General features: G+C 40.8%; 1 protein-coding gene across 3 annotated transcripts in view; it reads right to left on the reverse strand.

The window, feature by feature from the left end:
• Window positions 1–12,629, reverse strand: part of dock4b (dedicator of cytokinesis 4b) — a gene marked incomplete at its 3' end in the record, with an annotated part of 102,023 nt that overhangs the window by 18,855 nt on the left and 70,539 nt on the right. For 2 of the 3 annotated variants that reach the window (XM_079236332.1, XM_079236333.1), the window contains exons 29-41: window positions 12,100–12,200; window positions 11,797–11,855; window positions 10,906–11,054; window positions 9,952–10,037; window positions 8,577–8,603; window positions 8,071–8,166; window positions 7,884–7,944; window positions 6,991–7,084; window positions 6,298–6,446; window positions 4,882–4,968; window positions 4,566–4,670; window positions 4,150–4,291; window positions 1,827–1,993 (exon numbers count right to left, since the gene is read on the reverse strand). In XM_079236332.1, the coding sequence (XP_079092458.1) occupies window positions 1,827–1,993; window positions 4,150–4,291; window positions 4,566–4,670; window positions 4,882–4,968; window positions 6,298–6,446; window positions 6,991–7,084; window positions 7,884–7,944; window positions 8,071–8,166; window positions 8,577–8,603; window positions 9,952–10,037; window positions 10,906–11,054; window positions 11,797–11,855; window positions 12,100–12,200 (1,323 nt within the window). The remainder of the gene's footprint in view (window positions 1–1,826; window positions 1,994–4,149; window positions 4,292–4,565; window positions 4,671–4,881; window positions 4,969–6,297; window positions 6,447–6,990; window positions 7,085–7,883; window positions 7,945–8,070; window positions 8,167–8,576; window positions 8,604–9,951; window positions 10,038–10,905; window positions 11,055–11,796; window positions 11,856–12,099; window positions 12,201–12,629) is intronic. The other variant, XM_079236331.1, reaches the window with a different exon arrangement.

Here is a 12,629-nt window from a genome sequence, read left to right on the forward strand (position 1 = left end):
GCTTATTGCTTTAAAAAAGAAAATCCATAGTTACTTATGCCTGATGCACACATGCACTCTATCTCCGGCAGACATCAGAAAATGTAATTACGTATATAGAGTTTGAGGGAAACATGAAGAGTACTGCTGCCAAACACCCACTTGAAGGAGCAGGTCGGATGTCATGTCTTATATCTCATATCATCATTCATGTTCCACCACTTACCCAGTCAGCCTGCATGCTTGTCAATATACCAACACCCCGCAAGGTTACTCTGACAGCACGTAAACTATAAAAAGTCCAGCATTCACTGCAGGGTATTAACGTAACAGATTCACGCTATAGTGGAGAACCTGCAGTAAAACTCACACTGTCTAGAGACCAGAAGGACTTACGGAAATACGTTTTGAAATAGTTTGACAAAAAAAAATCTTAATCATGGTCCACTTACTTTCTCAAGCTTTATTTCCTCTTTTTATTGTCAAGAGTTAGCTTTCACTTTGAACACCTAATAATCTCTATGAGGCTGTGTTAAGGCACAGCAGCGCTTTGAGCTTAATGCTAACATCAGTATTGCAAACATGCGCACAGAGGCAATGCTGACATGTTGATGTTAAGCAGGCGTAATGTTTGCCATGTTCACACGTTGACTTAGCATGTTAGCGTGCTGACATGCTAAGTCAACGCGTGGGAACAAACTTATTTTAAGTTTATTTTAGAAACCAGTTTTTTGCTCAAGGACACTCCAGCAGAGCAGATGAGCGCTGACATGCAGCATCGATCCGTTGTCCTCAGTGTACCGGACTAAGGGCCTTCCGACTCACTACACAACCCGGCTGCCCTTCATTGATTTTCTGCTTTTTTGAGGCCAAGATACCCACATGAACCGCTCTTGGAAAAAACAACATGTATTACAGTTTAAGAGCCGGAAGTTGAAAAGTCTTAACCTTTCTGATAGAAAGATCTTTGCAGATAGAATCCGTATGTGTTGAATTTATGAAATAGCGTTCTTTTCTGCTTTGTTATGGCTGATCACACCATACTGGCTGCTGGCACCATGAAAATGTTTATCATACATTTTACTCACACCTTAGGGCCAGAGATATTCAGCCCTGATGGAAATGCGACATTGTAATTCAATTTGGCCAAATGGCTTTGATGGAACAGAGATGAAATGACTGCAAGGTATTAATATTGAATATTTATGAGCCTCATATCAGGGTTTTTGCGGTGAGCGTATGTATGTATGTATGTGTTTAGAGTATGTGCAGCTGTGGGTTTGCATGTGTGACTGAATCAGTCCTAAGACTTTATTCTGACGAGTACCTAAGCTTAATTAGTCTTAGCGGACACATTATGAATAAAACATGCGTTATACTCCGGCTCATACGTGGGCTCAGGGTCAAACTATCATTACCTACAGACGCCTATGATCGATGAACGAGGTATAGAGGGAGGGAAATGAAGCCGTTTCACTTCGGTTTGCTGTGAAAAAATGCTAATGATCATAAATGTTTCATTTTAAATTCTGAAATATATATATATATAAATAACAAAACTACATTTCTTACTCTTTATTTCATGGAATTTTGCAGCTACTTCACAGGCTGTGATTTCATTATGTAAAAGTTCGTTTTCATATGCCCACAAAATTGAGAAATTCATGATGTGAAGAGTGGATGAAATTACACAAATGCAGAAAAATGTCTGTGTCACATTGCCCTCCGACCGTGTGTGTGTGTGTGTGTTGTGCATATGTGTCTACTTTATGTGCTCTGTGTGCCAATGTCTATCATCATCATAATCTTTCTTTCCAGTGAATTCCTTCTTTCTCCACCCTGCGTACCTTGAATTCATTCTCCTTGTCTTTGGTGCCCTTGTGGAAGGGTCGGTCATATCTGAACCTCCAGATGTGATTGAACTTGTAGAAGCTTTTGATGTTGTCAGGCACTCCGTCTCTCTGCAGCACATCCTGACTCTCTGGGATTGGGGTTACAGCATAGATCTGCAGGTCTGGAAGCACCGGAAGTTAAGGAAAGTACAAGGGAGTGACACGGGAAAGCACTGCGGACTGGAACCCGCAAGAAGTCTCCGGTGACCGGAAAGAACATGGGGATTGCAGATAGGCTCACACAGAGGACACGGACACACATATATATATATATATAGAAATATATATATATATAGAAATATATATATATATAGAAATATAGAAATATATATATATATATATATATATATATATATATATATATATATATATATATATATATATATATATATAGAGAGAGAGAGAGAGAGATAGAGAGATATACACACATTTATCTACATACACATGGAAACAATACCCTGCCAAGGATATATTATTAGGGGCCAAAACGTTTAATTTAACAATACATGGACCTAACCCAAGGATGCCTCACAATACTACACTACACAAATAACAAAAAAATGGCACCAAAAGCAACAAGTCCTTTTTTAACAACCAGTGAGTGCTCACAAAGGAGGCATACGCCACATGTATATGGCATGTGTTAAAAAAAAATGAAATACACAGTAACAGGAGAACTAAACTGCGAAAACATAAAATGCAAAAGGGGGAAAGTAATTGTGCGCAGTGGGGGAGAATAGAGGCGTGATGCAGTGTTTGTCGCTGCTGCTCTGGCTCACCTTCATCACAAGCAACCCCTGCACTCATGAGCGACATGACCAGGGAAATATGAGTTAGGACAGCTAATGTACATACATTCATATGCATGAGTGTTTGCCGCAAGGGTATACAGATGGGTGGGCGATCTCAGAGACGGTATTGATTAGCGTGTGAATAACACAGCGGTGTCCTAATTCACTCAGACGATCCATGTCCTTTCCAGTGAAGGGAGCACACATAAGCAAACACATCACACGCATACATTACCCTAAAAAAAGAAAAGAAAGAACAGCAGAGCGACTTAAACATGTCTCTCTGTCCTCCATCTGGCTTTCTAGTCGTATTGCTCTCTGGAGTCACTGTGCCATTATGCCACTAAGTATTTGCTTTTCTCTCCTTCTCCCTCTATATAGGCCAACAGTTGTCCCATACATCAGTGTGAATTATTAAAAAGGCTCCCATATTGTACAGCTGAATTTGAAATGAAGAGTGTGGCTCTCGATGTGAGTCGGCGCCTTGATTTATGTGAGGGTGTGTGTTTGGTTTCAGAAGTAGGGGCAAATAACAACAAAGGTGAGAGTCTCACAGGACTTTAGGCACAGAAGTCATTTCTTAGTCCCGTGTTCCATACACCCGTCATGAATGTCCGGAAATAAACATTTGGGGATCTTTCGGTCTCTACACAACAGCGCTGTTTGGGAATTATGCATGATTCTATCACATGTGTATTATATATTATATCACATTTGTTATTGCCGCTTTTATAATGATTAACAAGTATAATACGTGTTTTGTAAATCGTTGCATTATTAATACTTACTCAAAGTCATCCAGAGTATCATAAGATTCATAATGTTGAATATGTCTTTATGCATGATTGATTACAGCATCTTTTTAGGAGAGTAAGAACTGTAACTTGAGATGCAAATTAGTATCTTGACGTTCCTACTGGCAAAGAAATCAGAAGAGAAGGCAGAAAAAAACCCAAGGTAAAAAAGTCCTTGAGGCACACGCTGCTGCTTTTAGGCTTATTGCGCACAATGAAATAACTGAGGCACCCCAATGACTGTCGTTTCAACATTTCTATCCTTTTAGAGCTTCGCTTTTTTTATAGCGAGCAAGAAAAGAAAAAACATTTTTAATTCGGCCCTTCGAGCTGTTTGACTGTGCTTTCCTGTATGAGATTCAATATGCTGCACGTAACAGTCAGAATAGTGTGTGTGTGTGTGTGTGTGTGTGTGTGTGTGTGTGTTCTTGCGAATGAGCCTTTGATAACGACATAAAGAGTTTGTGAGAGTTAGCAGGACAGAAGCGCGTGCCTCATTACAGGTAATTGTGCGGATGTAAACTCAAAGCCCGCTGTGTGGAAGCCTCCGTGTGTATTTGTGTGTGTGTGTATGTTATCCATCCTGTTCTGTTGACATTTTTTGTATACATTTCCGCACATTCGACCGTCTGCTCAGCATGGTCCACGCTTGTGGATTAATTATGTATGCGCCTCTGTCTGCAGGAAGGATACACTGCGCGTCTGCCTGGTATATGGTCTGGTCTGGCTGGTTGACATGCTGCATGGCGATGGCGTGGGGAAACTCGTTGAGCATCCGCTGCTGGAAAGCCTCCAGCCTCTCGTAGTCATGGCCGCGGCACACAAACTCTTTATTCTGCACAGGGGGAGCAGAGCGCAGCGCGGGGTTAGCTTGACATCTAGTGGTCGCACAACGCAACTGCAGCTTCCAGCTGCAAACTCCACCAAGGACAGACGTTACATCATTAAATGGCATTGAATAAGAGTTGCTGAATGTCACCTTTCACTGGAGGAATCTTATATAAGAAAAGTTAATTATTCCTGTAGGTATATTTCTTCTTTGGAGAAGGTGAAAGTATCACTCTATTCAAAATGCTACGGACAAAGAAGGAATATGGAGATTTCTTTACCCGTAAGAAGAAAGGAAACTTCTTTCCATAGAAGCCCACTCGGAAAAATTCAGGTTCAAGTCTTTGCTGGTCCATGATCTTGTCATAGAGAGAGGCTTCCATCATCTGGCAATGGAAATGCATGACAATACTAAATCAATAAGGGGTTTGGTGCATTGACAAAAGCATAATAGACAAATTAGTTGACGCACAATATGAATAAAAGTACTTCTTTTGTTTCGTTCCTAGTTCCTAGATGACCCCATCATCACATGGTAAGAGTTCAACTAACCCAGCTTCTTCAGTCTTTATATATTGTTCATTATGGACAACTCACCCTCATCTTGCTCAAGTTCCTGTAGTCGTAGTAAGACTCATATTGGTCCGCCAGCTCTCTGCACAGGATGATGCCGTTCTCCCAGCACTGAAAACATAAAGACACACACACACACACACACACACACACACACACACACACACACACACACACACACACACACTTATTCATCGTCACGCTCACTGGGTCCCGTCTCAAAAGGAAGCAAATATAGAAAATATGAAGGAAGCTCATGCCTATCCATTTGATTGATGAGCAAATATGAACAGAAGGCTTATTGAAAGTCGCTCTGCAGTGGAGCTGCTAGGCTGTAGTTCCCCCACCGGATGGCACTGGTGAGTCAACAATATCAAGAGTTAAATCTAACCTCTTCATGCAGGTGCACGCAGCACCCAGCCATCTTGCTAATTAAATGAAAAGCTTTCCTTCTCCGCTGCCTCCTGATCCCTGTGCGGCAGCACCGGCAGATGGCTTAGCTTTTGAAAGTGAAGGCAAATTGGACTATGAGTAACGAGGGGAGCAGTTTTAATGATTCCTTGGAGTTATGTTATTTCATCAAGGACGCTGATGTGGGTTTTTTTGTGCCCGTCTGTAATTTTGGAGGGTTTTCCATTACGCCACTTTTCCTTGAGAGGGCGGAACAGCGGTGAAAGGTAGTTAGGACGAAGAGATCAAATCAGCAGAGAGGAGTAGTGGGAGTAGGTGAGAAAAATGCACTTCCTCTGGTAACAGAAAGCAAAGCCTGTGAACTACTTCTCAAATTCGGCTGCATCCTGAACCAGTTGAGCTCTGTTAATTAAAGCTGACAATCTCACCGCTCATTCTTAGCAGCTGCCCAAAACCAACACCACCAATGTCAGTCACGCTTCGCCCGCAAGTCTAGCTGTCATCGTCTCCCAGAATATTTCTTAAAGGAATATTGTATAGGATACTGTGGGACGATATGGATCCTGCTTTAATTACAGCCGCCAGAGATTCCTCTGATTAAACCGAGGACGTGTTGATGCCTCAAGCTCGTTGTCACAGTTCACTTCAGGTAGAAATTAAATCTCTGACCGCAAGTCATACGTATTTTTTGCTGCTCTTGTACAGCTTACTGCTCCGTTTTCTTATGAGGGGATTTAATTTCGTGTGAATGATAGGCGGGGGAACTCCTCCCCCTCACCCACCATCTTCCTTCCATGACTATTAATGTTTAATGTTAAAGCTTATGAGCTTAAATTCCATGTATTTATAACTGGTATGTATTCATTCTGAATGATCATTATGTCATGATGTTTTTTTTTTTACTTGTAGATACCAACATACCTTTAAGCTCCATGCAACTGTCTGTATGTCCCCAGTGCTACAGTGTTACAAAAGGGCTGAAGAGAGGACATATCAAACAAGAAATGTTCTGTTTGCGTTCGAGCTTACCTTCCCCCTGTCGAAGTTCTGGACGATCGTGAGGTGCAGATACTCCTTTCTTTGCCACTCGCTCTGCATGGGGTAGTTGAGGAACTCTCTGAGCGGCCTTTCTGACCATTCCAGTAACTCATCGTACAGCAGCAGGGTGTACGAGGCCTCTGTGGCACAGACACACAAACAAACAGGAGATTACATGCATATCATGGGAGCAGTTCAGGGACTGGGATATGTACTGGGATATGCAGTGCTGTAGGTGGGGTGTCTCCAACTAAGGATTTACATAGTCTGACTAGTCAAGTCTTGCCTATCATCGTCATGTTTTACATAACAGACAAAAAAGCTGAACCAAACCGAATTAAATAATTTGTCCTCTTGACTTGGCATGTCATTAATTTCATAATAGGATGCGTTATATCCATTTTCGAACGGCCCGGCACCACTAGTGGACAGCACGATTTGTTGTGTGTAGGTGTTTGTCTCAAGTAATAAAACAAAGTGGTAGAGATAGATAGACAGAGAGACAGAGAGACAGACAGACAAACCACGTCATGGTTTCTCAGCCTGTTTGCTTTTCATCGCATAAATATGAAAACACGACATGAAGATTTAGTCACACTAAACAGACAAAGGAAATTGTTTGTGTGGAAAATGTTTTCAGTTACATACAGTAGAATCAAATGAATGGATCAATCCCCCACGTACCTGTGTAGTTTTGTGCTTTAAAGTGCAGGTCGTACAGTTTGTGAATGTAGCGGATGTACATCTCCTCTTTGTTGAGCTCAGTTTTGTAGAAGTTCTGGAAAGGGGGCAGTAAGTGGTTCAGTGATGGTTCGAGACAAAGGAACCACAAGAGAGCGAGGGGGATTAAGAAAATTATAGAGAGAGTTGGAGACGCACACGAGGAGAACTTTTAAAAAGTGACAGAGTGTTCTATGGGAGCGGAGGTGCAACAATATATTTAAGCTGCTGAATAGCAGTGACTTCTGATCCATCTGCCTACACACCCGGGAACTCTTACAGATGGCTGCAGTTACATAAGGAAAACCTAGTAGGCAGAAGGGCTTGACAATAGAAACAATAGAGTTTTGGTACATCTATGAGTCAACGGCATGAAATACACTTAGTTTTCAGAAAACACAAAACTATAAAAAACGATAAAGTCATATTTAACAGCCTGAACTGAAGAAATCAACGAGTATACATATCACATATTTAGATTGTTATCAATAAAAGGGGGGAACTTCATAGCACACTTAATACGGATTAGGGCAAATACAACAAATTCAGTGTGATTACGATGCTTATATATTCAATGTATGAAGATTGCTCCAATACTTTAAGATTGAAAACCTAGGGAAAAAACTTAATCAGTTATTAAAAGGTCTTCAACTTTATGCAAATATATATTTAAAAAACCCATAAAAACACGTATTGTTGTTGTTGCCAAGAGTTGGTTAAGTTGAGCTTAACATACAAAGTGGAAGGATGTATTTACACAATAATTCTGGTTTTGTAACAGCCAATAACAAGTCAGAAATCCCTCACTTATGCAGATTCAGACAATCAAACAGACTCTTGGAGTGACTGCTACTCACCAGTAAACTCACAGTACATCCAATCTTTTTTCCATCCACTTCTCCCAGCTTCATACAATCCCTGTGATAGAAACACCATCAGACATGCAAAGCTATGATTTAAAAAAATAATACTAATCACAAACACGATTCAAATTGATTGAGCACGTATTGCATGTGCCGGAGAGTGTAGGCGTTGCACTCTCACCTGTAGTCCAGCAGCCTCTCCATTAAGCGAGTGACGGTAGCGATCAGAGAGATGCCGCTCTCCCTCCAGGTCTCTCTCTCAATCTTCTTCAGCAGGCTGGAGGACAAGACGGAGAGATGTTGAGATCAAAAGAGACAAGAGATCAAAAAGAGCAAATGGGAAAGGAAAGGTGGCGGACGGGAGTAGGGGAACGGGAAGAAGAAATTACAAGAAAAGAAAAGGAGGCGAAGCAAAGACGAAATCAATCCCAGTCACACCAGTATCACCTATGCTTACTGGCCTGCCTGTGGGAGTTAACTGTATGAAATACCCACGGTGGCGAAAACAATTATAATAAATCACAAAAGCTGATATACGGTTTTTCCACCTAAATAGATATTTCTTTAATTGATTAGTTATCTGAACTGGACAAACAGTGCACATTTACAGCTTTTGGCTGAAGTTATATGTCCCTGCTGTTCCCCCTCACACAGACGACACAGAGAGCATAGAGGAGAGCGTCTTACCTAGGGTACGGACCAAACAGAGGAATTCTACTCCAGGCGGGAAGCATAGGCGGAATAAATTAATATTAATACGATTAATATCATCACACACTCACACAGGTTAGTTAAGGGGTTAGCGGGGTTAGTATGAAGAAAGTAAACTAAAACATCAAATCAATTAAGCAAGAACATATAAACGTAGGCTAAAATCATAAATATAAGCATTGGATAGTGCATAATTATATCCTGTTGCACAATATATATGAGATATATATTTTAATATATTTAATAATAATAATAATATGGAGTGACATTACACTGTTTTCTGTGCTGTTTCACACATAAAAATGGTGAGAAAGATAATGCCTGACTATGAAAGACAACGGGACAATTACAGTGGATGAATATGGATCAAATCCTTCATCAGGATCACAATTTGATTCACATCTATGTGATAGTAAAATCAATGTACAATGTACGTGTGTGAATCAGAGGAAATGGCTTCATATAATGCAAGAATGTTTTTTTGGAAGCTATGTTGAAATGTAGGGCCAAATATAGTAGTTATTTGTGAAGGTGGACATAAAAATATGAACAGGCAAAAAATGAAAAAAGCAGGGACACACACACACACACACACACACACACACACACACACACACACACACACACACACACACACACACACACACACACACACACACACACACACACACACACACACACACACACACACACACACACACACACACACACACACACACACACACACACAGCATGCAGGAGCACAGACCTGGAGACACAAGGACAGAGTGGACCGGGACTCGCCACAGAGGAGGTGTGAGTGAGGATGAAGGTGAATACTGATCACTTACCTTTCATTATTATTCCAACAATAAGGAACTACCCACTGCCTATTCTTTAATGCTAATAACTTTTGTTCTTAACGGCATATTCTGTAATCTACCAATCAGTTTAAGACATTTAACCGTTCTTTTATTGAGATAAATAAGCATTCCCTGAGCATTAATGCTGTTATCTGTGCCGTTTATGTCCACTTACTGAGGCAAAAGAGCTGCGAGTTGCAGCCGCATCATTTAGGTCGTTGAACTCAATAAACAGCTATTTTGTCTGTTGTCTGTTGTCTGGTGTCTGTTGTCTGGTGGAAGTGTCCCGGTAACCTAAACTGGCATATGTATTTAAGTGTTTACTGTGATTTTACTGCGAGTTCTTCAGTGGCTCTATGGGATGCATTACATAACCCACTGCTCTCCCCTGATCCAATCATTTTTCCTTTAAAATCCAAGGTAATTAGACAAATGTAAGCAATTATGCACCCATGTGCCCCGCTTCTCCATGTTTTCCCGCTCTATCTCTGTTCCTTTCTCTAACTCACATGCTGTTGAAGAGCTCCCTGTACGTCTCATCTCCTTTGCCCTCAGACATCAGGCTGTCCAGCTTGTCGATCAGCTTGGCCTCCACCTATGAGGGAAAAAAGAGAAACATTTTGATCTCAAAGGGGCTGCCAGTTCAAACGATAATGATAAAATGGCGAGAGGAGGAGCAGCAGCACGGGTGGTTTAGAGCTGGAAACTGAACAGCGATGTCGATTCACATCGCTTCACGTCAACGTCAGTCACGTGTCAAAGTAGAGGCAAGAGCCTCTGAAATGTTTTTGGGACTAAATCTTGCATTCATGAAAACATGCATCACCGTCACCGGGCTGCAAGCTGGTGGGGGAAAAAAGATCTTCTCCTGCCTGTCAGTTACTTTTTTCATAATTAATAATAATAATAATAATAATAATAATAATAAATATATATACATACATACATACATACATACATACATACACACACACACATACACACACAGGATTTATTGTGGACTACATTGCAACTTCACCACTCACCAATTATTTTACACAGCACTATAATTTAGCATTTGATACATGCTTAGAGTTTTTTTACCTTTGTGAAAATTGAAATTGCTAATGACAATAATGTGAGTGTCTTCTATTATGAACAAATTAACTTAAAGCCTGGCAGCTCGCATTACTATAGTTTAACTGTTGCCTGTACAAAGTAGCCACACTGTAGCACACAATAACCTAAAAGTTATCGTTATATTCGCAGCTCTGATAATTTGATGATGAGAATGTTAAACAAGTACAACATACAAGTTAAAATCATTATTTTATGTGGAAAAGCACATGTTATGCTATATAGGTTTGCTATGAACAAAAACGCTGTGAGATTACTTTTGACCCACTAATGAAAGAGCGCAAGCATGCGAGGGTTAATCTTGAAATTCAATTTCAGGAAAATTCATCTCTTAAGAACCGTTATACCTGTTTGAAATTGCCACTGCGTCTCTGCTCCCAGTCCATCATGTCATGGAAGATGGGGATCATGACATTCCTCAGATCAGGCTGAGGCACCAGCGTCACCTCCAGGAACGGACCAATCATCGCTGGGATGAAGTTCAACTTGTGTTCCCCTGGAGGAGAGACAGAGTCAACACGGAGGTCCGGCTCTCACTTCATCCCCGATGACAGCGTATTGTTTGTTTTGGCAATTTGGCTCTAATTTCAAGTACGGCACTGCACTCTAACCAAATTGATGCAGTATTTTAAATAACAATGTCTGTATTACTTAAAATGCATTAGCGTTAGTGGGGACACTTAATTTGATATTGAGATCAAATACAACACAAATAAAGTGACTTCAAAAATATATTTCAAATTGGGCAAAAAACACACTTTAATACACAGAAAAACAATAGAACCGAAATTGCACAGATCCATCACAAACTCGGAGCAGAACAAAAGGTTAAGAGCACCCATTTGGTTGCCATGGTTAGTTGTTTGCGTAAAGAAAAAAGGCTGAGAGTGGTTTGTTTTTTGTTCCCGATCAGCTCAAGAACAGAGAGATAATACACAATGTATTTGTCTCTACTTTCGCTGATGTGCCACACAGACCTCAAGAACACTACTTTTGCTTCTATAGAGAATGATGGTGTGTATATACATATATATGTTTATATACATGTGGTGATAGAAACCTACTGCTGGACTGGAATGAAGACGGTTGCCTTTACAATACTTTGTTTGCAGCACCACTTGGAATAAGTTAAATGTTACTGAGTCCCTTCCAAACAACCTCTCATGGGTTTCAGGAGTACATTTAGGAATATAAGAGTCCATGTGAACCATGGGCATTGACGTGTTTTATCATCTTACCTAAATTCTGCCACATGCTGAAGATCTCACAGCCCATCATCACCCTCATGTCTCCATACCTGCAAGATAGCAAGTCATCGTTAGAAATGTGTGCTTGTGTGGGCAAATACTAAGAGAAGCAGTGAGCGTGTGTGTGTGTGTGTGTGTGTGTGTGTGTGTGTGTGTGTGTGTGTGTGTGTGTGTGTGTGTGTGTGTGTGTGTGTTTTGGACAGAGAACGAGAACAGGATAGGATGGCTTGTTGAGAAAGCACATGGCGTGCAGCAAAAGGTGTGCACATGCATTTGCAAACAACCAGAACTCACTTTTCCAGAATCTTCTTCCTCTTGGAGGGAGAGAAGGACTCCAGCTGAAGACAGGGCTGGTTGATAAATATTACAGACAGATAGAAGTACGAGTCCCACACCTGAAAAATGACAGCAAACAAAGTGCATCATGTTGATGCTGTGCAAAAAAACGTCCTTCTCCAGCTTGAGTTGTCAGGAAAAACAAGATAATTTGTCACAGGCATCTATGGATTTTAGTTCTTCGTGGCATTTTGGACAGCAACAGCTGCTCATTTCAGTCACAAACAAAGTGGAGCATCCTTTAAACACATTCATTCCAGCTAATTCTATAGTCTGCCATAAGCTTCCGACTAACGATATTATCTCTGATTTATGTCTGTGTCTCTGTAAAAGGCTTTTGTTTTAAAACTTGTGATGCACAAAAATAAATAAATGAATGACTCGTATTATACAAGTGTATCCGTCTGTCTGTCTGTCTGTTTGTGTGCGAGTGGGTGGGTGAGGCTGTTTGATATTGAAACAGCTTTGTAGTACTCTAGCCCTGTTCA

Source organism: Taurulus bubalis (assembly GCF_910589615.1).
Source record: "Taurulus bubalis genome assembly, chromosome: 20".
Lineage (NCBI taxonomy): Eukaryota > Metazoa > Chordata > Actinopteri > Perciformes > Cottidae > Taurulus > Taurulus bubalis.